Genomic DNA, 25,577 nt, shown 5'->3' with positions numbered 1-25,577 from the left:
TATTTTCGATCGATTGGGACTCAATGTTAAATCGTTTTCGAACGAATGGGATTTCGGTCGAATGGGACCAAAGGCAACCAGAATTATGCAAAATTATAGATGTGTATTTTTATTCAGAACAGTCTATGGAACGTTCTAGATTTAACTTTCATCAATAACCCAACAATATATATCCCTTCTACGTAATTGTACAGAACTGGTACTCAAGTGTCTGAGACTAGATTTGTCTCAGTTCATCGTGATTGAAAAATAAACCAGAACACACTTACATTTAAGTAAATATCATAAATTATACTGAGTAATTTTAACTAAATTCAAACTACCTAACTATAAACTCTGTCTTAATTAACAGCTGAGAGCTGTTCGCTACTAATTACTTCCAATCTACTTAATTAGCCTCACATGTTGAGTTGATAATTTCAAGGGGATAATTAGGTTATTCCAATTCAAAAAAAATAATAATCAATTTTATCTTACAGCTGACTTGAGTTAGTTCACAATTACTTTAACACTTTCAGTCTTAAACACGCACTGTTCATACACTTAAGTCCATTCACTCACGTTCCAAACGTGAAACACAATTTAACTCTTTTCTTGACCGAAGACCGAACATACTAATTAAAACCGCAAAGTTACCTCATAACTTTTGACCGACACCAGGACCCCGTCCTGTAGTAGTTCGTCTGACAGCCAAAAACTAAGAAAGACTATATCTTCTTTATTGACGGCAACGGCCTTATATACTTTTATTTTGTTTTCGAAAAATTGAAGAGATTATATTTTTTACCCGATTTGATTGATAGTTCTCCATACGGTGGCGCTATATTATTACTTTGATATAGTTTCCGCTGAAGTTTTGAATAATTATCCTTTTTCTAAGCGTTATTAAAAGGTAACAATGAACTACTTTTTGTGTTTTAACGAAATTTTGTTATTAATTTAACAAAAATTTAAAACAAAACAAAAAACCGTACCAAAGAATAAACAAACAAAGTTCAATAAACAATATATACAGATATTGTATTAATCCGTTTAGTAAAAAACCCGCCTTATCATAATGGTTCCTTTACTTTAATATTTTCCCTAAGGAAGTCAATGGCTCGGCGGTGAACTATCCGCATTGTTACAATGCGACTCGAGTTCAATTCCTGATCACGATCAAATTTTACATTAAAATACTAAAATATTTAATTAAATATAAGATTAATATAATCTATAAATATTTAATTAAATATAAGATTAATATAATTTATAAATATTAAAATAAATATAAGATAACTTTGTAAAGGACATGCGCCAAAGCTGTTTTTTAGAAAAACACCGTAACTTAACTAGCTTTGGCGGATGAGTGGTTAGAGTAAATCTCTTGCACGAGGCAGACCCGGGTTCGATTCCCGGCCGGCGCCAATAAATCGCAAATTGATACTAAGACGAATACCGTGTACAATTGGTGGAAACCCTGCCATTGGACGTTGAGAGGTTGCATAACACTCATTAAGAAAAAGTTGGAGAGAAAACGCCCGTGCAAACACAACAGACTCAACATCCACAACCATCATCACACAAACACAACAAACTCAACACCCGCAACCATCACATAAACATTACAATAACGAAATATCCAATCCAACTGAGTTAAAACTGTCGCGACGGAGAGCGTTGACGAAAAAAAGACCAACGTAACCAAACCCAACCGCTAATCAAACCGTTAACGCTCACCGTCACACGGTGGTTTTGCCAACCCTTCGAGAAACTGCGTACGCAGTGATTACTCTATACCCCGAAATGCGAACGCGTTCGCAGGCCTGACAGACAGACAGACTCACCCACCCACAGACAGAGAGACAGACAGACATGGTGGTTGTATAACCCCTCCTAGGGGACTTAGTCCCCTCGGAGAGGTAAAAATCAAGTTGATATTTCTAAAAAATACCTTTTAGTTACCAGCAAAGATATTTGCAAAAGCGTAAACATTTTATAATTCTTCGAGATATAGATTCTGATAAAAATACCTGGATATTTCAATTTTGGACCTCTAGTATTAAATTGAATTGACTAGACTCAGAAAGGGGCCTAAACTAAGGTGACCTTCTTTTTTAAAAAATAATATGCTATTTCGTGAAAAGAAACATTAATTTCAATGGTAAAATACACTATAGGATTCTATTTTATCCGAAAGTGTTTTAAGTATAATCCGAAAGTGTATTTTAAGATTGGGTGGAACTAGGCCAAAACACACTTTACCGTGCATTATGCATTGGGGTTCGCGTAATTAATATGGGCCGACAAGCTCCAACGTACGCCACGAATAGTTAACCATTTTCCCATTTCGCATTGCATTAAATTTTTTAGCTAGGTCACTTATAACACCCACGAATATACAACACACGCATAACGCCTTACAACCAGGTGGCTGTCTAAGAAGCTGGAGCCTGGAGCCACTTTATTGATTTTTTCTATAAATGCCGTTTCTCCAAATATCACCAGCAAAGCCAATAACCACTGGGCGTCCAATAATTAGAAAATGGCGTTCATCGGTCACTAGGTGGGACTATCTAACACTTCCTATGATATAGTAGGTCTAATAAATAACTTTGTTTCTATAAAAACAATTACCTACACGTGTAGCCCTGAACCTAAGAAATCATTCTTTTTCGAGATTGCTATACTCACGGTAACAGATCATCGAAGCTTCTCAAATATTATAATATTTGGAAACTTTCATTGTCGGTGCTCGATCACATTGTCAATATTTAATGACTAGTGACGCATTGAAGAGGGGTGGGCCGAGTCCTAGTCCCGTCAAGACGACTAGCCGTTGCTTTCCCGTTCTCTATGTATGCGTGTAAGCTACTGATACCTACGAATGTCTCTGATAATCTTCTCGAATATTCAAGCCCATCCAAATAAATCAAACTTATGTGTACAGGTGAAAGACTGGTTTTAAAAATAACAGCATATATAATGCTTGCCCATCTACGTCAAGAAAATAGCTTTGGTCCCATTCGACCGAAATCTGATTCGTTCGAAAACGATTTAACATTGAATCCCAATCGATCGAAAATACCCCAATTGTGCGGTTTACAGCCCAATTTTGCACGTTTATATTATTTTTTTATAGTACATCAAATTTCGTCGCGTTAGCCTTACTCGACGCAATTGCTACAATCTTAACCATTCACATTAAAAATGAAATTGTTCGAATTATTGTATTCTTGATATAAATAAAAAGTTAAAAGCATAAATATATTTATAAAAGCGCGCCACCCTAGGGAAGTGAGAGACTAACCTAACCTAACCTAACCTTACCGTTAGTACACCTGTAGCAATTTTGCTTAGGTATAACGTTTTTTGCGTACCCTGCTATATCTCGGGGCAGAAGTAAAAAACAAAACAAAAGGTCCCAATGAACCGAATCCGCCTTTTGGGCTTTAATTCGGAAACATATTGAATTCGGTCGAATGGGATTTCGATCGAATGGGAATATACCAGAAAATGTTTTGGGAAATTTTTGGTATTTAAGCTACCAGTGCTTTTTTCTTTGAACTATGAGAGTTTTTAAAGTTGGCCAGATATTTAACGGAGATAAACTTATATATCTGGCAAACCTGTGGCCGGTTTCGAAAAAATTGGCTAAAAATGCGTCCATCGCCAAGAATGAGAATAAGCTAAAGACTTGAAAACAAAGAATAGATAATTTCGCAAGTCCCACAAACTTGGTCGATGGTTTTTGTGAAATGTTTGGCCGGTTTTGCAGCTTTTTTTGCTTGGATTTTATAGAACGGTCTATAAACAAAATGAGTGGTTTCAAACTGAAAAATAACGCGCGTATCGACGGAATAAAAAATCTATTACTTTGAAACAATACTTTCAGCCTTGATACCAATATCTTGTAAGATTTATTTCTATGAAAACACTTTTTTTAAATGATTTACTATTACCCAAAAGGATTCCGTTGATGCTGAAGCACTGCATGAAGCCAAGTACCTATCCGCAGTAATCGACGAGACTTTAAGGATGTGTCCGCCAGCACCCCGGTGAGAGAAACAAAATAATCACAAATCTTTTCAAGTGCATTTCAAACCAACCACTACTTTCCAGGGTGGTAGTTTTTTGTTGAAATTAAAAAGATTTTATGGCTTTTTTTATTTCATTTTTTAATTTCATTGATTCATCTTACCTTTTATGCCTCTTGTTCCTTGACAAATCGATTAATAATTTGAGTAAACTGAATATAAATGAATTTCAATTAAATGTAATTACTTTTCAATAATAAATTTTATTTTTGTTTACTCTGAATTGACAATGCTAGACAGCTTAATTTTCATAAATTGAAGTATCTAGAAAATAATTGAATTTAAATTACTAAATTAAATCAAATTTATTTAAATCAGTCAACCCTGCTTATTTATTTAATTTATTCACATCAGCTGCAAATTCATTCACTGCCACTTCGAAAAGTTTCATAGAATACAGAAATGAACTTAAACACGTATAGAAGAAATAGTTTTTTATCAATAAAAGTTCTAGTGTAGATATAATTTTCAAACCGTATGCAAAAACCTTATGAATGGCTTTCAAATACCTAAAACCCTAACCTATCGATCCTATTTTTTATATAATCCTGCGCTTAAAGAAAAATTAAACATAATATTTTGTTCCTATGTTAGGACTCAAAATTATATTTCAGACAGTTCATTGAATATCAGATGTGTTTATCGTTAAGTTTAAAGTTATTAGAAGTTTAGAGAAAGAACCTGGATGAAATCAATGGGACGGCTGCACAACGATCTTGGAACGAATTTCTAACTTTGATTCGATTTTTCAGAGTGGACAGGACCTCCGAGAAAGACTACGAATTGGCGGACACTGGCTTCGTTATACCCAAAGGAATGTTGATACAAATTCCCGTTTACGCCATTCACTATGACCCTGAATTTTTTCCAGAACCCGAAAAATTTAAGCCCGAAAGGTAGGCTCTTTATCAAGTACTGATTAAAAACTAACTAACTCTTCGAGAGTTAGCGATCTTACGTGGGGCCCGAGTTAAGTCTGGGATACCCCCATCCCCAACGGATCGAAGTAAAGATTTTTTCAAACATTGAGATTACGTTATGGCAAAAGTTTTAGTTTATCTTGAGTTTACCTTAAGAGTATATCTACATTTTCCAATTGGTTTTATCCAGAAATAGGCAATTAAAATTGTTAAGCTTGAAAATTTGGCACTGTTTTGTTGATTTTTTTTTAATAACTTTTGGGTTTTCTACACGCACTGTAGAGATAAATAAACAAATCCTAACTCCTAGAAACAGGTTGATATTTCACCTTTTGTCTTCACACAGTATCTTTATTAGTCCCTAGGCCATGATCCCACACGGTGTTACTAGGATTATAGTTACTGTCCGCGCGACAGTAGCAGCAACAGGGGCCATCAGGGTTGGCTGGTTGAAACAATGCTTTTTTAATCATTCGATTTTATTTATTAACCGAAATCGCTGTCTCCGGGTTCAGAATTTTAAGTTATCAAAAATCATACATTTTCCAGATTTTTGGATGAAGAGAAACAGAGAATGAATCCTTACACGTACTTGCCTTTCGGAGCTGGGCCAAGGAACTGCATCGCGATGAGACTCGCACTGCTCGAAGCGCAACTATGCCTTCTCTATATCTTAAAGGATTTCACCCTTACACCATCCACCCAAACCAAGGTAGGCAATCTTTAGTTATAATTTCAGTGGTTCAACCAGAAATTAACTAAACGGGGAGGGTCTTTGTGTTGAAGTCGGATTAAAATAATAAGTTACAAATTCAATTTAATACAAAACGTTCTAGATTGGGGCTGGTACTCCTGGGTGCGCTTTTTTTATTGTTTAAGCTATATTTCTTTCTGCAAAAATATGCATTTCAATTCAACCAGTACCAACACCACCACAGTATCGTAGAGAGTTATTCTTAAAAAAGCGAACGGGAGCTAATTGGACCTACTACAATAGCAACATCTGAAGGAAAGATTCCACGTTTTGTTTAACTCTTGGTCTTAAAAATTGTTGTAATCTTAACTACAAATATAAAAATGATAACTGGCACGTGAAATAATGCGACACTTAATTCTAAGATTCTTAATTTATTAAAATATTTTTAATTATTTTATATTCTTAACGTCCCCATTGATTTCTTAAAACATCTGGTGGAATTTTAATTCAGCTTTCCGTATATTTTCCTACCATTTTGACTTTTACGTTTTCCCACATGCAGAAAGCATTATCATTATCCAATAGCAGGAATCCATACCTCTACTTGGAATGCTTATACTGCCGTATCGCGTATAGTAAGATCACTCTGACGGCTTTGGCCCTGCCGACGAGATAACAAATCCCCTCTGAGCGCGCTCCCCTCTAACGTTGTTATTTGTTAAGTTATCATTTATATAGTGACTACAAAAAAAGCCGTCAGCCACATCTAGACGGAATTCTACCGCGATAAGCGTTCCAAGGAGAGGTAGGATTTCCTAGCAATTTTACTTTAAAGACCTTTTATATTTCCTATCCCCGTACGGGTGTCCAAGCCCAAATGTATATCATTAGTGTCTTATTCTTACAAAAGTATTTCCTTGTTCGTTAAAGTTTTAGTACCCCCAACATGTGTTCAAATGGTTCTCCTCCACATACGGTGTTTGTGCGCGATACACCTCATCTGACTTTTCAAACCAAAATAAGGTACCACTTGCGGACACGTGTCACCGGGCGTCACTAATTTCTACAACCGACTATCAACTACTAGCTTCCATCCATACAACTATTCTTCGACGAAAAACCTATCAACGAAACGCGTCTCACAAGCTTATTTTAAAATTTCACCTCCCCCAATCATCAAATGAAAAATTAAGTTCTTCCAAACTAAATTTAAATTTTTTCACGTGACATCCCCAAAGAATAAAACCGAGGAATTGACCAATTTTTAGAGAGAGTCCCTCGGGGTTGCTGAGTGGAAATTGTAGGAATAGTCCCGAGACGAGTAGTCCCGGTATAAGGCCAAAAGGTCGAGATTGTGAACAAAGAGTTAGTAGAATTTTAAATTAGACCTTTAAGAAACCAAGTAGATTAAGAAGGCTTGTGTACATCCACTAACAGTTGCGGTACCTCGGCTCTAGCCAGTCCACATGCGAAGTCGCCAGGCAACAAATTCAATAGGTGAAAACTATTCGCCAGTCCTGGACTGCTCAAAGAACTGTTCAGGACTAAGCTCTGACGTCAGCAAAATTTCCCGGACAGTTCGTGACTAGATCACGAATAGTCTAACCTAAAATAAGAATTAAAAAATGGCGGCCGTAATGGGCATGTTACTTAATTTATTAAATTCAGATATATCAAGCTCAGAATCCTCATCTGATGATGAAATGGAAGTAATAGGAAATGTTTTAAGTACGGCACGAAATTTCCGAATGAGTATAATGAATTATGATAGTTTAATTGTTAATCGTTATCATGATATTGAATTTAAGAGTATATGTTTAGAGTTAGGCCTATCATTTACGAAGAGCTAGTCAGGAAATTTGGTAGCTCAGACCATCTGAACATTTTCCAGGGATGTTTCATTACTTAATATTGTAATGGTTTAAATAAAATTGTAACATAATTATAGAGAGTGGAAGACAGGTATTGTCACCAGATAAACGTCTATTAGTATTCCTCTGGTTTGTTAGACATGATTGGAGTGTATCATTCCATGAAACTTCAGACAGATTCAACATAACATAAAACAAGTGTTAGAAACATCTTAAAAAGACTCAATAAATTTTTTTATAATGTGTCTTCAAGTATAATTCGATAGCCAGAAGATAAATAAGGCTTTAAGGGACGGTTGGAACAGATATCAGATTTACCTAATTTCTAGGGATTTTAGTGAACTCTTCAATCTAATTCAGGGCATATTTTAAAACAAACCTTGAGCGAAGGAAAAACAATAAAACTAGTATAACCGTAAATTGTCAATTTTTACAGAAAATAAAGGATATTTACTAATAATGTGTTAATTTGTTTTATGGTTGGCCTGTACTTGTAGAATCTTAAATATAGTGATAAAGTAAAATGAAAATCCATTTGGAGGCAAACCAGTTTTATTTGTTTTTATTATTAACTTTTTTACATTTTAATCCCCTCATAGTTGCTTACTTCTTTGCCTTATTTACAAGACACAGGTTTATCCAGTTGTTGAAAACAGATGTAGGGGATGTTCTAATTGTTCCCAAACCTTCCTTGGGATTTCTGAAGGCAATAACTAAAAATGCAAAACCTTGTGGAGGATATACATGTTTAGTTTTGAAAATTATACTGAATTTTTGGCATTTATTAATATCACAATGCTTGTTGCAGTAGATATACATAGACTAGTTTAGAAAGCTGTAGAAAACTTGTAGGAGTGTAAACTATACGCGATAAAACTATCTTCACTCCTACAAGTTCAGTACACATTTTGTACCACAGGCTTAACCCATCTAATTTCTATAATATTACTTGTTAATTTCACAATGCTTAATACGCAGTCAGTCAAGAATGAATTATTTTTATCTGAGATTTAACTGAGAATACGCCTGAGACTGCAAGGTGAGCACTGTCTCTCCCCCTTAGCCGTAAAAAAACAAAATGAAATATAATCGATTTCGTTTAAGGATAATGAATAAAAAACTATTAAATAATATTTACCGCGGCCTAAGTAAATACAATGGGCACACCGTGTATGTTAATAACATCGGATAACTTCCATAGCGGCCAGTGTTAGTTGAGACTAGATTCTACGCAGAGCAATATGCAGACGAATTTTCAGTTATTTGGAATTGGGTTCTCGCCAGTACCTGCTCTTGTGTAAGTACTGCTTGGACAGTCCCGAACGATCCGAAAACTGGTTCTCGAGACCGAATAGTTTGCGTCCGAACTGTCCGAGAATTCTATATCCGGCGAATAGTCTGCGTCGGGACAGTCCGAACGGTTCTGGACTGGCGAATAGTTTTCACCTAATGTCACTTAACACTGACCCATCATTGGTTGCCAAACATTAGCGTCACAAACTGTGGGTCCGTCCAGGATTATTAAGTAAAGGGTTTCCTCAAATTAAATTGATAGAAACTTCTTGTGATAATTTGTTTTAATTATTTATATTTGTTTTTAGTATACATTGTCGATAGTCGCAGTTATTATTGTCCCTAGCTCGCATTTTGTTTCACTTAATGAGTGATTCTGACGGTGAGTCCTCTAGCTCGTGGTTCTCTAGGGATTGCATCCCTAGTTTAGGAAAATTTAATAGTTATGCTAGTTGCTTAAAATCTTATCAGGCTATCGATGGTAAAAATAGGTATCTAAAATCCATACATTTAAAAGAAAATAGTAGTGTATCTCAAACAGACACCATGCCTAACGAAACTGATAATCCTACTGGCGCTTGTACTAACGGGACAAACCATCTAAATGGCGATAACGCCGAAGTTAACCTTATCATGGCGTTAGTGAACCAACCTCAAAGTCTGAACACTTACTTGCCCAATAATCGTAGACCTGACAATAATGTCATTCCTTAAGAAGACTAGGCGATTTGTCCATAGCCGTAATATCTCCGATGATATTTTTATTCGATATTGGATTGGTGGGATTTTCGGTCCGTAGATGGGTTTATTGATGCCCTTGAACTTGAATTCGAAAATGAAGACGAGGACGATAAAATTATTGGAGAAATTCATTAGCGAATACGAAGATCCGGATTATCATCCTTCGATTTTATAACCTGCATGCTAAATAAAATGCGCCGATTAAGCAAACCAATTTCACGACGTGAAAAAGCGCTGTCAGTTTTCCAATATCTACGGCTCTCCATGCAAAAGTTATCTTGTATAAAAGAAGAACACATCCCTCCGAGAGATTATTGCATACACCGCTAGGGTACAAAGTATTGTGCCTTCCGAAGCGGTAGAACAACCCGCGGCTTCTCCCGATAATCGAGACAAGTTTCTCTTACCTGTCCGAAGTAGACAAGAAGGTCCCCAATTTCATCCCGTCCCGGCTCAAATCAATGCTGGCCTGAATCAGCACTATAACAATTACCCTCTTCACGCTTTCGGTAACGTGTACAGAAATCCAGCTCCCCCTCGGTAGAGTTGCTTCGAATATGGAAGTCCCGAGACATTTTAAAAGTGAGTGCCCTCAGCTTAATAAAAGTTGGCGCAATAGGCCCGGTAACTCGTTTAAACCTAACTATACTAGTAACGCCACAGAAAGGGCTAGGTGCGGCCAGTTGTACTAGTAAATAATAACAATCACCCCCCCCCCCCCCCGGTCAGGACCCCAGCCCATAGCAGAAATTAATTATGTTAAGCAATTGATTGGAGAAACACTTTAACTAGTTTGTGTAAAAATTGGTGGTGTTTCTTGTAAAGCATTAGTAGATTGTGGCGCAACTCATTATTTAAATTATCTTTCTTTGGATAATAATTAATCACTTTATCTTTTTTTATCCACAACCGACGATTATCCGAAAAATAAAATTATTTTTTGCATGTTAAGTACCTTTCTATCCGTGAATAATAAATACACAGTTAACCACAATTTTTATGGTTAATCGATATTTTGGCAATTAATTTATCTTTTTTGCCCACCTCTATAAATAAAACCTCAACTAGAAAATTTAGGATATTTAACGGAGCCGGAAGATATTATTCTTAAGCTCCCAACTGAAAAATTTGTATCCGCTAGGAGACGGGTCAAGGTCCCTTTAATAGTACCAGATATAAAGCTGGATATGAATGTGGTGTACATAGAATTTACTACGACACGGGGAAATGCCTGTAGATTTTCACGCGTGAACTTATTTTTGGAAAGCGTACCCCAATTAATTTAATTCCTTTGACAATAGTGATAACTCAATTAGTGTTAATAGTGTAAATAATTTGGTTATTGATAAATATTTGTTTAGTGCCTCGGTTTATAGTGTTAACGTTGAAGAGTTTATTAAAACCTTTAGAAGTGCCCCCCTAGATGAAACTAAAAAGAGGCGTTTGTACAGGATAGTTGATAAACATACGAATGTTTGCACTAAGGAAGTGGGCCGAACCCCCACCACAGGGCACTTTATCGATACGGTGATAGTCCCTCCATTGCTTTCCAACCTTATCGCTATGCCCCTTCGATTCAAAATAAACTGAACGCCATATATAGGACTAATCAGAACCGGGGTTTAAGAAAGAGCATGGTTCAGCTGATTAAAGGACAGCTCCAAGTCAGATTCCCAAGCCCACCTGCTAATCCTAACCTTATGTAAAAGTTGTGTGATTGGCACTACGATTTTTGCGAAATTAGGTATAAATTTTCTATAATAGGACGCCACTACCAAAACTCTCCTAACTTGCTTTATATTTTTGGGGCGGGGGTATTCTCTAATGGATTTTACTTTACCGGGGTCGACTTCTATTCCCTCTTTTGATATTATATGTCCTAAAATTTTTGTTTTGATATGACAGAAACGGGCCTTAGAGCTTTAGCGGTTAAATCATGTTTGCCAAGAATACCTAGTATGTAAGAGCCTTAGATGGTCTTCAAACGATTCGGTGGTAATTATAAGATCGTCTAAATAGGCGAATGCACCTTGTTTTCTTAATTTAACAAACAATTTATTAATTAGCCTTGTAAAAATTTGGGGGGCATTGGTAAATCCAAGCATAAGGACTTTGGAGCGGAATAAGCTGATTTGTGACGACTTTGCTCATTCAAGGGAATATGCCAATACCCAGAGCGGACGTCGATCAAGGTGATATAATTTGATTTTGAATGGAATCTAAAATATCGTCCATTCTAGCCATGGGAAATTTGTCCTTTTTGCTAACTCCGTTGAGCTTTTGATAATAATCACTATCGATCGTCTCTATCCTCCTTTCTAACTAAAAATTCAGGGGCACACCAAATCGCTCCCAGAGGGTCCAATAATACCTTTTTCCACCATTTCCTCAATTTAAGGAAAATTGATGTAATTGAAGAGGTGATAAAATTTTTTAGTCCAGCTCTAAGCACTCGAGAGCGAAAATAAACTACCACTTAGAGGGAATCTTTAACAATTATGGAAACCATATGACATTTCCAACCTTACATTTAGGGATTTAATTTTAAAGTGTACTGTGACCATAAGAGTCTAGAATAGCTGCACCGAGCCAGAAACCCCTTGCATAAACTGTTGAAGTTTCACCCCTCTAAAGAACCACTGCCACTACCATATCGAATGAACCCGTAGAAGAAGTATTTAGCAGAGTTCTTCCCTATGTGGGCGTCAAGCATAGTTCGCCCCACATAAATCAGACTGAGCGAGAAAACCAAAACTTCGGTATTATGATAGCCTCTTATGTCACGGATACACATCAAAATTGGGATTTGGGTCTGCAGCAGTACGCGTTCCCATTGAGAACTGAGTTCACGAGTTACACTCCCGCCTATTTAAATTTTTAGAATTTTCCTGTCTTTGTAGATTCCAATGGAATTTCACAACAGTCCTCTTCTCCAGCCTAAGGATGTTATTCTTCATTTTATGAAAAGAAATTGAAATGCCAATAATTAAAAATTACGAAACTTGTCATCTATATATATACATTTTATATACTTCCTTCTGTTTTAAAGCGCTGTATGACGACGGAAACACATTGTTAGCATTGATTAAAATTTATAATTATATAATGTTTGTATATTATAGTTTAAATTAAAATATATTATATAACCGTGATTCATTTATTAACCCTAAATACGTTGTATACCTACGTCCAAACAATTTTATACTGTATTGTTTTTTATAGCCGCATTGAACTTTATTTTTATTGCAATAAACTAATGCTTACGATTGCTTTGATTATTAATTCTTATTACACGAAATATATACGTGAGTTGCGTGTATACGTTTGGGCATTTTCACTTCGTGGTAGGTCATTTTTGTTTTAGTCGGACATAAACTTCTGATTTATTGGAAAATATCTGAAAATTGAAACAACTATACCTTCTTAAGTTAGTTAGTTAGCTAGTTTTTCTGGATTTTATAGTTAAATTGCCTGCTTATATAGTTAATTTGTGGTTGCCTATAGGGCACATGTAGAAGTTTCAGTTTTTGGCTCAACTATGATATCTGAGGTAAATATAACTGAAAATAAAAATAACAGGGAAAGTTCGCAAAAACCTTGCGCAAAATAGTATATTTTTGCAAATTCTGATATCTGAGGTATATATAATTGAAAACACCAATAATAGGGAAAAGTTTGCAAAAACCTTGCACAAAATAGTATATTTTTGCAAACTATGATATCTGAGGTATATAAAATTAAAATACCAATAATAGCGAAAAGTTTGCAAAAACCTTGCGCAAAAAGTATATTTTTGCCAAATATGATATCTGAGGTATCATAAGTTAATTAATTACTAGCTCCCTATAAGTTAGACAGACACATAGACCTAATACATTTGGCGATTTCTTCCACTAAAAAAAAATAACGTATATGCGCAACCTAGTGGATGGCGCCAAAACTACGGTTTGAAATTTTAAAAAGATTTACTTTCGCTCGCAAACCGCAATGCATGATATTCCGGGAGCAGATCCAACCCTATAAGCCAATCAGCGGCTTAGAGTGAGCCAAAGGAATTTTTTACGGCCAACTTATGTTTTATCGATATTTCTACAACATAATGGAGGTGGTCAGTGCTTAAAACAGCTGTATCCGGGATTCTAACAACACAGAAGCGTGATTTTTGGCTTGGTGTTAAATAGTCAGTTTTGTGATATTTAGTTAGTAAATTATTTATTATTTTATTTCAAGACAGTGGTTCACTATGAATTTTCGTGACTTTTTAAAGGAATCTTTAAAAACTGAGTGCCATTTAAATAATACTGAAGGAAATATACATTCTGACAGAAGTTTGCTGTTTGAAAGAATATTGCAAAATAATATGTATGATGAGATAGTATGTAAGTTAAATAACATTTTTAAATTGGAGACAGATCTTTTGAAAAGAAAAATGAAAACCAGGGAAAATCCTTTTATGAATGACAATGACCCTCCTGAAAGGTGTACATCAAAGTCTTTGACTAAACCAAATGAGACCATTGAATCTGAGCCACCAAAGAGGAAGAAAAAACCCAAACCACTAATTCCATTGGGAACTATTGTTATGTTTCGTATAAATTATTTAAGGCAAGCAAATCTATTAAAGCAGAGCTTTTATAAAGATATGAAAAAACTGACATTAGATGAAAATTTAAATATGGATGATTTGGAAAAGATTTTTAATTTCTTATCACGCTCCACCTATGATTACGGGTTTGAGAAACTTAGATGTCATGATTTGCCCAACATTGATTTTGGTATGGAAGCTGAAGCTGAAGCAAGTAACGAAGATGACTTGATGTTGGATGACGATTTTGAATTTGATCATAACGTATTAGACCAACTAGAATTTCAAGCTATGGAATTGCATTCTAAGGATAAATTAGATAAACAATTAGTTCAAATTGACCAAAATTTATCATTATCCAGAGAAATTATGTGCCTTGAAGAAGACCAAGCATTATACAGGTTAGCAGGAAGCTCGATAGGCCAAATTAAAAATGTGTCAAAGCGCCTAAAAGAAAAATATAGTTACACTTTAAAGCAAAAAATCAAACAACGAAACATTTACAATATGGTGAAAAAAGTATGCCAAAATAAAAATGAAAAATCTACACTGCCAAAATGCTTGCAAATTAGGGATTATGGGAAAAAAGGGGGCCTAATGTTTCAAAAAAAAGAATTCCTGCCATTCATTCAACTTGTTATCAACATAACGAGAAAATTCGCATCCCTAGAAGGCTTAGAAAAGTACAAAACCAACATGATAAAGGTAATTTTAATTTTAAAACAATTTTTTTTAATATGTATCTTATATTTTTTTATATTAAACAGATATGTAAAGAAACTATATCTCAGTATTTGGGAACTATTTGGATTTTGTATTGTCGTGGACTTCCTACAGATTGTTTACCAACGGATGAAGGAGTTAAAGATTTTTTTGATATTTGGGTTAGAAAAATGGTAAATTCTAGAGTTCAAGAGTTTATGGACGGATATTTAGATGATCTTTCAAATCAAAAACTACAACTTGGAAAGGGTGGTCAAACCTTACGAGATAAACTATACGCTGCAGTGGCTCTTAACAAAACGTTGGTATTAGTTGTGCTACAGATATGGAAACTACCCCAAGTAAAAAACCTGAGGGCTCTGCTGTCTCCAGAAGGGGCTCAAATTCTACCAGAAGGGGCTCGAATGCTACCAGAAGGGGCTCGAATGCTACCAGAAGGGGCTCGAATGCTACCAGAAGGGGCTCGAATGCTACTAGAAGGGGCTCGAATGCTACCAGAAGGGGCACGGTAGTCTCTGGAAGATTTTCTTCTCAGTACAGGAGAAGAGGTGCTACTCAGGCTACCACAAGTGATTCTAGTCATTCTACCAAAAGTGATTCTACTAACTATGCTACCAGAAGTAATTCTACTAACTATGCTACCAGAAGTAATTCTACTAGCTATGCTACCAGAAGTTATTCTACTCAGTCTATTGGAAGTGGTCCTAACCATGGTATGAGAACTTCAAGTCCTACCAGAAACTGTAGTCTTAAGATAAATTTAACTCCTATGAGAAAATCTAGTAGAAATAGCTCAATTTCCTGTCTAGATAATTCAACTAGTCAAATTCATTCTTCTTCTAGCCACTTTAGCTCAAATTTTAGTCAATTTAGTGGTAGAGTTAGAAAATTAAAACTATTTGAAAACTAGTCAATTTAATAGTAAAATTAGAAAAATAAACCTAGAAAAACTATTTGATATCTAGAATGTATACTAGTCAATTTAGTTCAAACAATTTTAAGAATAAAAAGTTAGCAATATGGAAATTAAAGTTTAAACAATTTTTAAAATAAAAAGCTATCAATTTGGAAATTTTAATTAAAATTTAAACAATTTTGAATTAAAGTTTAAACCATTTTTAAAGTAAAAAGTTAGTTACTAAATTATTTAAAAGTAGATTTATATAATTTGAAATTTCATTTTAATAAAATTTTTAAATGGAGACGTTAAAAAAGTCAAGCAAGTTTTCTTTTTATCGGGTAATTTTAAAGCAGTTTATCATAGTACAAATAGTCGAGAATTGGCAAATGGTGGCTAATTACAGAGAATTGTATTAAAAGCTAAAACCACTAAATGAAATTTTATTCATTCATTTTAAAAACCTACATGTTTAGCGTTAATCTTAAACCACAAATTCTCAATGGCATTTTTAATTTCCAGGATAGTACTGGAATTTTTGAATTCTGATTCTCGTATATATAAATGGGTGTCCCTAATGTTTTTATTACTTGAATTATGACCGTGCACATTGCCTTTAATAGTAACTGCTTTAAGTCCTGTTTCATAGTTAATTCCATCAACTTTACTGCCAGTAGCATATTTTACTTGAGAAAATAAACTTTCAACTGAGCTTCCATTTATCCGTATTGGCGATATAAAATAGTCAGGGTATAAAACGAGGAAATCTTCACACAAATCTATCATACCGTAAACACAGACTCGAAGTAGATCCCAAGTTTGCCAGCTTAAAAACTTATTTTGAAGGGGTGAATTTAAATTTATATTTTGATTTTCATTTAATACTTCTTTGATCCATGTGCAGAAAAAACCTACACCTAATTTGATAGAATCAATGCAACTTGAATCACTTATACTAATCATTGCGCTTTTTGATAACATTCCCATTTCAAATATTTGATTACATGCTCTTAAATAATTGTAGGTACACTGCGCACTCTTCTTTGCTTCGGCATTTCCTCCTTTACTATCAATGAAATGTGTTAACTCTGACAAAATTGGTTCTTGTTGCATGATTTTACTGGGAGTGACGTTAAGCCTTGTCCAAGAGTCTCTTATCAAGTAACTTACCAAGAGCCCAGGTACAAACCTAGTTTGTTTATGTTTTGCCCTGAAATCCTCCCTACGCTTAACACCTTGCAGGTCAAACCAACCATGTTCAACACTATTTCTGCAAAAGTTCTTGGTTCCATTTGGTCTGGAAGAAAACAAAGCTTGAACTATGTTTTTTAGCTGGTGTGTTGGGCAAATAACCCAGTGTATTTTTCTTCCTTCTACAAATGGATTTTCAAAGCTAGGGTGAATATTGAAATCTTCGGTATTTGTTAGAAACGCTCCTTGATGGCCTAGAGTACACTTTATAAGAGCCAGATTTTCACTAGCACCATCACATACGAGGCACATGGTTCCAAAGGAATAAGCGTTGAGAGCTTCTATAGTTTTAAACAAGGCATCTGCAACAAAGTGTTGTTGGAAAGTGGATGAGGCTGTGAAGTACGGTCCAATGAAATGATAATCGGAAGTTAAGTCTCTCCATACAAATTGCAATACGTATTGGGTTGGAGATGGTGAATTTTTCTTTCTTGGCTCAAATATATCATTTAAATCATTATATGATTCCCGTGACATAGCAAAACCTTTAAATTCATTAGATTTAGAGTTCCATATTACCTTCTCAATAACTCTTGTTTCGTCAAAAATGAGAACTCCTTGACCCATGGGTTTTTTTTCCCCCTTTTTTTGTTTTTCGCTTTGAAAAGCTTCATATTTAGTTTCTTCTCTGGCCATATGAACTTGATGGATTCCTGGTTTCATATTAAATTTTTGGGATCTTCTTTTTAGGGTTTTCTCACACGGAAGTTGTAAAATTTCGAATCCCCTTAATGCATTATAAGCAGCTGGACTGCGACAATAAACAGCTAGAGCTATTCTCAAACTTACAGCACTCCATCTATTTGTTCTTGAACTGATCTTGGTTTTCTCTTGGTCTTTCAAAAAATCTGCTTTGTCTTTGAGTTGTTTTTGCAAAGAATCTTTCTCCCACGCCCTTCTCAGCAACTCCTTTTTCTTTCGGCTTAATTTGGAGTCAGTAAGAACTTCATTCAGTTCACCGCTACAATTTCCATTAATCAAGCTTATTATATTTTCCATTTCATCGGATTGTCCACAATTAAGGTTGACCTCTTTTAATTTAAGTTTAGCTTCAAGTTTCTCCACTTTTTTATTCAGAAGATTTTTCGCTTGTTTTAGTCGCCTGAGCCGCAAATTTTTACTTGAAGGGGACAATTTTGCCAAACTGAAATTGCTAGTAATTCTTTGCCGTTTGTATTTGCGTGTTGGTGTTTCTTCTTGTTTTCTCTTTTTGGCTTTGGTTAAACAATTTGTAGCGTACTTGCAATTTCTACACTGTTTAACTTTTAGTTGTGACTGTTTATCACTTTTAAAATAAATCTCGCATTTTTTTGATTGATATCTATGAATTGGAAAGTCAAACTGCACCATAGATTCATGCATTTTACAATCATTTAAAATTGTTAAACTTATTCCTGAGCAAAATTTGTAACTACCTAAGGGTGAAATTAAGTCAAATAAGCTATACAGTTTTTCAATATCCAACACGCCTTCAATATTTGTGACTTTGATTTCTTCAACTTTCTTAAAAAGCACTGACAAATAACAATCTCCACTATCGTTAATCGATAAAGAAATCGGATCCAACCTCAATCCGAGAAGTCCTTTTGAATTCGGCCTTTTAATCAGAATAAAAATTTCCCCCTTGTAATCATTATGAACCTTAGTTTAAAAAAAAGAGTATATTAAAAACCTCGCTACACAATAAACCTTACACGCTAGTGATCGTATTTAAAAAATTAACTAACCTCATATTCTAAGTTGTATTTTGTATCTTCTAAAATTAGTTTTTCAATTGTTGATAAAATGTGGCTTGACACTGGTATTTGAAGGTCATGGGGCAAATCTGCTTCTACGCTTACATTTTTGGTCTTGAGTAATTCATTAATTGGAGCAACAAAAATAGTATTGGTAACTCCAAGAGAGCACTGAGTCGCTACAGATACATTTGATATTCTTGTAATTGGTTCTGGAACTTCGATTACTTTTGGTTGATCTTTGGTAAGTGGAAAAAGGCAACACTGAGAAGATACTGATTTAACACTGGGATGAAAACTTGTTTGTGAAGATGTTGAGGTATAATTGTTTTTGATGATTATTAATCGACCATCCGAAGCTGGAACTGTTTGTTTTTTTTTTAAACGGACAACTTTAACTGGTGGGTCATCAAGGCTTAGTTTTCCAAGCCCACTAATATCACAAGAAGTGCTTTTATGTTTACTTTTAATAGTAGGTTGTAGTAAAAACATATTACATTGAGTTTGCGCGTGCTTTCTGCATAAAACTGACACAAAACCTGCCATATTAACTACAATGTTTGAATATAAGGCAAAATAGTTATCCCGCCAAACTTTCAGATACCCGTTGAACTTTGAGCCGCGGCGTACGAAATTGACTCCCTACATAGGCCACTCAGCTTCGGCGTAAAATAGAAGTAAAAAAAGGAAACCGTAAAAATTTTCGGCACCAGATGGCGCCACAAAGGGTTAAGAGACAGCCGTGGAAGAAATCGCCAAATGTATTAGGTCTATGTGTCTGTCTAACTTATAGGGAGCTAGTAATTAATTAACTTATGGAGGTATATATAATTGAAAAAACCAATAATAGGGAAAAGTGTGCAAAAACATTGCGCAGAATAGTATATTTTTGTAAACTATGATATCTTAGGTAAATATAATTGAAATTATCAATATCTAATTTAACTTTGCAAAACTCTTGCGCAAATTAGTATTTGATTTGCAAACTATTGGCCATTTCTGAAAATATCTAAACTTCCGCAAAACCAGTTTTGACCTTTTATTTGTGACGGCTAATACAGGTTGGCTAGTTTAAGTAGTAAGATTTTCTATAATTGGAGGTGTATTAGCGATTTAAAGTTTATGGTTGCTTATTTTTCTGTAGAGCATATATTGATGTTTTTAAGCGGGATTTTTAGCCTAAGAATTTATGGCTATTATGGAGGGGTTATTATGATGCTTTCCCATGGTTTTACATCCTCAGATCTGTTCAGTTTGATTAATATAGTCTATGAGCGAGCTCAATCACGTAGTCTTATACTGTATTAGTTCATGGTATGTGGATAGTAAATCAATAGGAATGTTTTGATTTCTTTTGAGTGCTAGAAATATGGCCGCTCCTCCTTTTTCAAGTTTGACGGGGAAACTAGCTCTATCTTTTGGGGTCTTGGGTTTGATGGGTTATTCGGGGTGTTTCAGAATCTGGCACAAATTTATAGTCATGTTCTTTGGGTAACAATGAGTGAAAATGGTCCTAAGAAACGTTTTCCTAAATTGAACCGTGTCCGAGAAATTGGTGGTCAAAAATCGGCGTCCAAAACGTCGAAAAAAGAGCAAATGTGCTGTTTCTATTATTCCTTGGACTGTAGCGCGGGTGTCGGATGTTGGAGATCAGATCTCAACCTAAGGATAATCGACTTAAGCGAACCCGTAAGGTACCCGTCTACAATTAAACAAAAATAAAGAAAAGGATATAATATTGAATGAATTCGCCCGGGACTACTCGCGTAACGTGATATGGTGGGGTTAGCGAGGGTCCTCAGTATTAAATTGGTGTCTAGGAGAAATTTGTAATTAAACGTATCAAGCCAGTTGTGGGATTGCCAAACACTAAATAATTTAATTTAACCTTAATATCCTAAACAAACATTTAAGCTAACTTAAAACTACCTAAATACTAATTAAACCTAATGAAATATTAACAAACTAAGCAACTGGCCAGTGCAACCATTACTTAACAAAGTGCATCCCGAAATGTTCAGTTGAACTGCGGAAACTTTATCGAAAGTGGCAGAGTCCGGTTGGAGCCCTGGAAGAATCTGAGCGACGTTGTTGACGTTTCGGAACAGCGGAACACAGAATTTACGTTGGTGGCGATGGTGTAGTGTTTGGCTATTTTGTGGACTGATAACTAACGCCACCTAGTGGCAAGATGATGTACTACAGAGCCGGGTATGTGATAATAAAAGTGTTACATTGTTCTAATACTGCCGTGATCATTTTTTAATCTAAAGGTCTATTCACACGAGCCAACTTTTTGATCCAACTAGATGAGTCAACTTGAGTTGAGTAAACTAGTTGGTTCGTGTGAATACAAGTTCGATGAGTTGATCCACAAAAAAAGTACGCGAGAAAAAAATGGATCACTGATCCATTTTTGCTGACTCAGCATTTTGATTTGAAAAGTTGGCTCGTGTGAAAAGGTCTTTAGAAAGTGACAATTCACCAAATCACGTCACAACATTATGGCGACGGAGATTTCCCATTACTCAATTAATCTGTGAGTTCATTTTAGTTTTCTATTTAATCTTTCTTCGGCTATCTGCGTAATTTTATCGCACCTCGTGTCACCGAGGCTTACCGTATCACCACCGTTTCTTTCGTATCGTTATACCGCATCATGCAAGGGCGTATTTAAGGGGGGGTTTTGGGGGTTCAACCCCCCCGAAATGCTGATGACGGGAGGGGGGATGCCTGATAAAAATCAGTGAAACTTCCGTCAGCCCCCTTGAAATTTCCCCTCAAAACCCCCCCTGAAATAAAATCCTGGATACGCCCTGGGCATCATGGCTCTCTCTCTACCGCACTTTGAACCTTTCGTCATCCCCGGCGCAACCACCGATACATCGTCCCGTTGGAAAAACTGGCTACGTCGTTTCGAAAACCTTATGGTTGCCATGGGTTTAACAATGATAATCGGAAAAAGCATTGTTTTTGCACTACGCTGGTCCCGACGTGGAGGAAATTTTTGAAAATCTGAACACTGTAACCGCCCAACAGACCTACGATGCCACTAAGACTTTGCTTACCAATCATTTTTCGCCGCCGTGTAACGTTGATTACGAGACGGTGCTATTTCGTAATGCCAAACAAAATGAAGGAGAGACCATCGACCAATTTTATACTCGCCTTCGCCGTTTATCTACCACCTGTAATTTCGCTGACGTTGATCGTGAGATCAAGATTCAAATCGTTCAGGGCTGTCTCTCTTCTACCTTACGCGTGCGAATCTTACGTGAACCTACTTTTGAAGTAGATGACGTTTTAGTTTTGGCTCGTACCATGGAATTGTCCGATTTTCAGGCGAAAGGCATTGAAGACACTTCTCGTCAACCACATGCATCTACCAAGCCGGTATTTCACGTAGATCACATCAAGTCACTCGTAAGAAATATCCGGTTGATCAATCTCGCCAAACGTGTGGTTTGTGCGGAAACCCCTACCCACATAAAAATGGGAGGCAAAGCTGCCCGGCTTTCGGCAAAACGTGTTTTACCTGTGGGAAGCTTAATCATTTTTCGAAACTCTGCAGATCTAATTATCAACTTCAGGCACCATCTATTCGTAATCAGGGTAATTCCCAACAAAAATTTAATCGTAACCAAAGCAATACTCGCACCGATTTCAACCGTCAAAATATAATACCGAAGCCAACCCATTCTTACAATCGTCCGATTAATAATGTATCCTCACGCGTTGTTCCTATAAACCAATCCCAGAGTCACATCGACGAATACCAACCTATCGAATCTGATGATTCTATTTTTTCTATCACTACATTTTTACCAATGTTGGAAGCCAACGAATAGGTTGCTCCAGATGACACTATTTGTACCATTTCTAATACTGACAACACCCCACCTCGTGCAGTTTTATCTATTGGAAATACCAAAATTACCTGGATTTTGGATACGGGTGCCACCATTAATATAATTGATCGAGCAGTTTTCGATACTATAGTACCTGTACCTGCCTTACGTTCATCGGGTGTTAAAGTATTTTCTTATGGATCAGATCGCTCTTTACCGGTTATTGGCTCTTTCACTACGGTTTTAAAACATGGCGACGCCACTGCCACAACAAACGTCGTAGTTGTACAACATCAAGGTGGAACTACTCAACCTATTTTAGGCTACCGTACGTGTTTGGATCTAGGTCTTGTCAAAATGGTCAATTCACTTACGGAATCTACCCACTCGATCCTTAATCGTTTCCCTGACTTGTTTCGTGGTGTCGGACGACTGAAAGATCGACAAGTACGACTCCACATCAACCCTAAGATCAAACCAATAGCGCAACCTGTCAGGAGAGTTCCTTTCCATCTTCGGGAAAAACTTGATCGTGAACTGGAAAATTTGTTATGTATGGGTATTATCGAAAAAGCCACAGGACCAATTCCTTGGATATCACCCTTGGTATTGGTGCTGAAACCTCGTAATCCCAACGCTATTCGCGTCTGCGTCGACATGTGAGCTGCTAATACCGCTGTTCTACGAGAACGTCACCCAACGAATACCATTGATGATATTGTATCGACTCTCAATGGTTGTACTGTATTCTCTAAACTCGATTTAAAGAGTGGCTACCATCAATTGGAATTAGAGCCTTCATCACGATATATTACCACATTTTCTTCTCATCGTGGCTTATATAGGTATAGATGTCTTAGTTGTGGAATCTCCTCCGCGGCGGAAGTGTTTCAAGAAGTGATTCGCTCAGTTATCCAAGGAATTCCGCAAACTCTTAATCTCACCGATGACATTATTATTGGAGAAGTTGATCAAGCCAACCACGATGCTATCCTTACCGAAGTGCTGACTTCTCTATCCAAAAATGGCTTAACTTTACACGAAGAAAAGTGCGAGTTCAATAAGGACTCCCTAAAATTCTATGGTATGATTATCGGCGCCAAAGGTCTCCAACTGGACATGGATAAGGTACAAGCTTTGCGAAATGCTTCCCCGCCTCGTTCCGCAAAGGACGTTCGGAGCTTTCTCGGTATAGTTACCTTTTGTTCCCGGTTTTTACCACATTTTTCGACCATTGCGGAGCCGCTTCGACGACTCACCAAAGCCAATTCAATTTTTATCTGGGGTACCGAACAAACACAAGCGTTCAACAAAATCAAAGACGAACTTGCTTCGGTAAGAAGCCTCGCTTTCTTTGACCCAAATCTCGAATCGGAAATATACACCGACGCTAGTCCGGTTGGACTCGCTGCGATTCTAATCCAAGTTGATCGCTGTCACAACCGTAAAGTGATTGCTTATGCCAGTCGCGCGCTGACGCCAAAAGAATCCAAGTATTCTCAAATCGAGAAAGAGACCCTAGGCGTGGTTTGAGGTTGTGAGAAATTTCACTTTTACATATTTGGCAAGCGTTTCACGATTATAACAGATCACAAGCCTCTTGAGTTTGTATTCAACACCACAAATCCTCACTCTCCTGCTCGCATCGAACATTGGCGATTGCGTCTGCAAAACTATGATTACGTCACGCGGTATGGCAAAGGCATACACAATCCAGTGGATTTTCTTTCTCGATCTCCACAAGCATGTCCGGAAACCTATCAAGAGTCTCTGCACGCCGATACATTCGCTCTGCACGTACTTCACCACTCCATTCCCAAAGCGATGTCTCTCACTGACGTACAACAAGCGACGTCAACCGTTCCACGAGCTCCACACCAGTTTATTTCACTCACAGAAATACAAGCCATGGAGAAAATTAAGGATGAACTTTCAGTAGTCGATGGTATATTGATGAGAGGTTCTCGTATAGTTTTACCTTCTACCTTGCGAGAAATGGCCGTCGCTCTGGCTCACGAAGGACACCAGGGGTGTAGCAAAACCAAACAGTTGCTGCGAACTAAAATTTGGTTTCCAGGCATGGACCATATGGTTGATACGAAGGTTACTAATTGCCTCGCTTGCCAAGCTACTGGTAAGCCTAGAGAGCACGCTCCTTTTATACCGACTCCATTACCCAATTCACCTTGGGATTGCGTGTCAGTTGATTTTGCCGGACCACTTCTGAGCTCCGACTACCTCCTCTTGGTGATCGATGATTATTCCCGGATACCGGTTGTCGAAGTAGTTAAAACCACCGCTGGTGGCATTGTCATACCTGTACTAATTCGTATATTTTGTACCTTCGGCGTACCACGTACGGTGAAAACAGATAACGGTCCTCCTTTCAACGGACTTGATTTTGGAACTTTCGCATCTAAGCTCGGATTTCATCATCGACGAGTCACTCCACTTTGGCCTCAGGCAAATGGCCTCGTCGAACGTTTGAATCGCACAATTAAAAAACTTTTACGGACGTCTACAGTCGAACAGTCCAACTGGCATGACACCATCCATCAGTTTCTTTTGAACTATCGCACCACACCTCACTCCTCAACCCTCGTTGCTCCGGCAACGGCCCTGTTCGGTAGAGACATTCATACCAAATTACCTCAAATACCCACTGTTCTCGATTCTCCCATCGCGGAAAAAATTCGTATTTCAAACGCAGCTGCAAAAACCCGCATGAAAGCTTACGCCGATAAAAGTATATCGCTTCGTCCGAAACCCTTTTTGGTGGTGGAAAGAGTTTTGGCGAAAACCAGAAAACAGGGAAAATGTTTCCAATCTTTGCGTCTGACGTCTTAACCGTGACTAAGGTTAAGGGATCCATGGTTACCGCGAAAAATTCGAACTGAACCATAACTAGAAACCAATGTTTCTTCAAACATTTTTACGG

General features: G+C 36.7%; 1 protein-coding gene across 1 annotated transcript in view; it reads left to right on the top strand.

The window, feature by feature from the left end:
• Positions 1 to 12,765, top strand: part of LOC149940482 (cytochrome P450 3A21-like) — a 41,974-nt gene extending 29,209 nt beyond the window's left edge. Inside the window, exons 8-11 of the mRNA XM_090178327.1 lie at positions 3,949 to 4,037; positions 4,829 to 4,972; positions 5,546 to 5,708; positions 12,499 to 12,765. Of these exons, the coding sequence (XP_090034453.1) occupies positions 3,949 to 4,037; positions 4,829 to 4,972; positions 5,546 to 5,708; positions 12,499 to 12,573 (471 nt within the window). The 3' untranslated portion in view covers positions 12,574 to 12,765. The remainder of the gene's footprint in view (positions 1 to 3,948; positions 4,038 to 4,828; positions 4,973 to 5,545; positions 5,709 to 12,498) is intronic.
• Positions 12,766 to 25,577: the final 12,812 nt, after the last annotated feature.

This window comes from Leiobunum rupestre, chromosome 6, assembly GCF_980474605.1.
Source record: "Leiobunum rupestre chromosome 6, qqLeiRupe1.1.hap1, whole genome shotgun sequence".
NCBI classification, from domain to species: Eukaryota; Metazoa; Arthropoda; class Arachnida; order Opiliones; family Sclerosomatidae; genus Leiobunum; species Leiobunum rupestre.
Note: the sequence above shows the minus strand (reverse complement) of the source record. Positions and strands in the feature narration are given on the sequence as shown.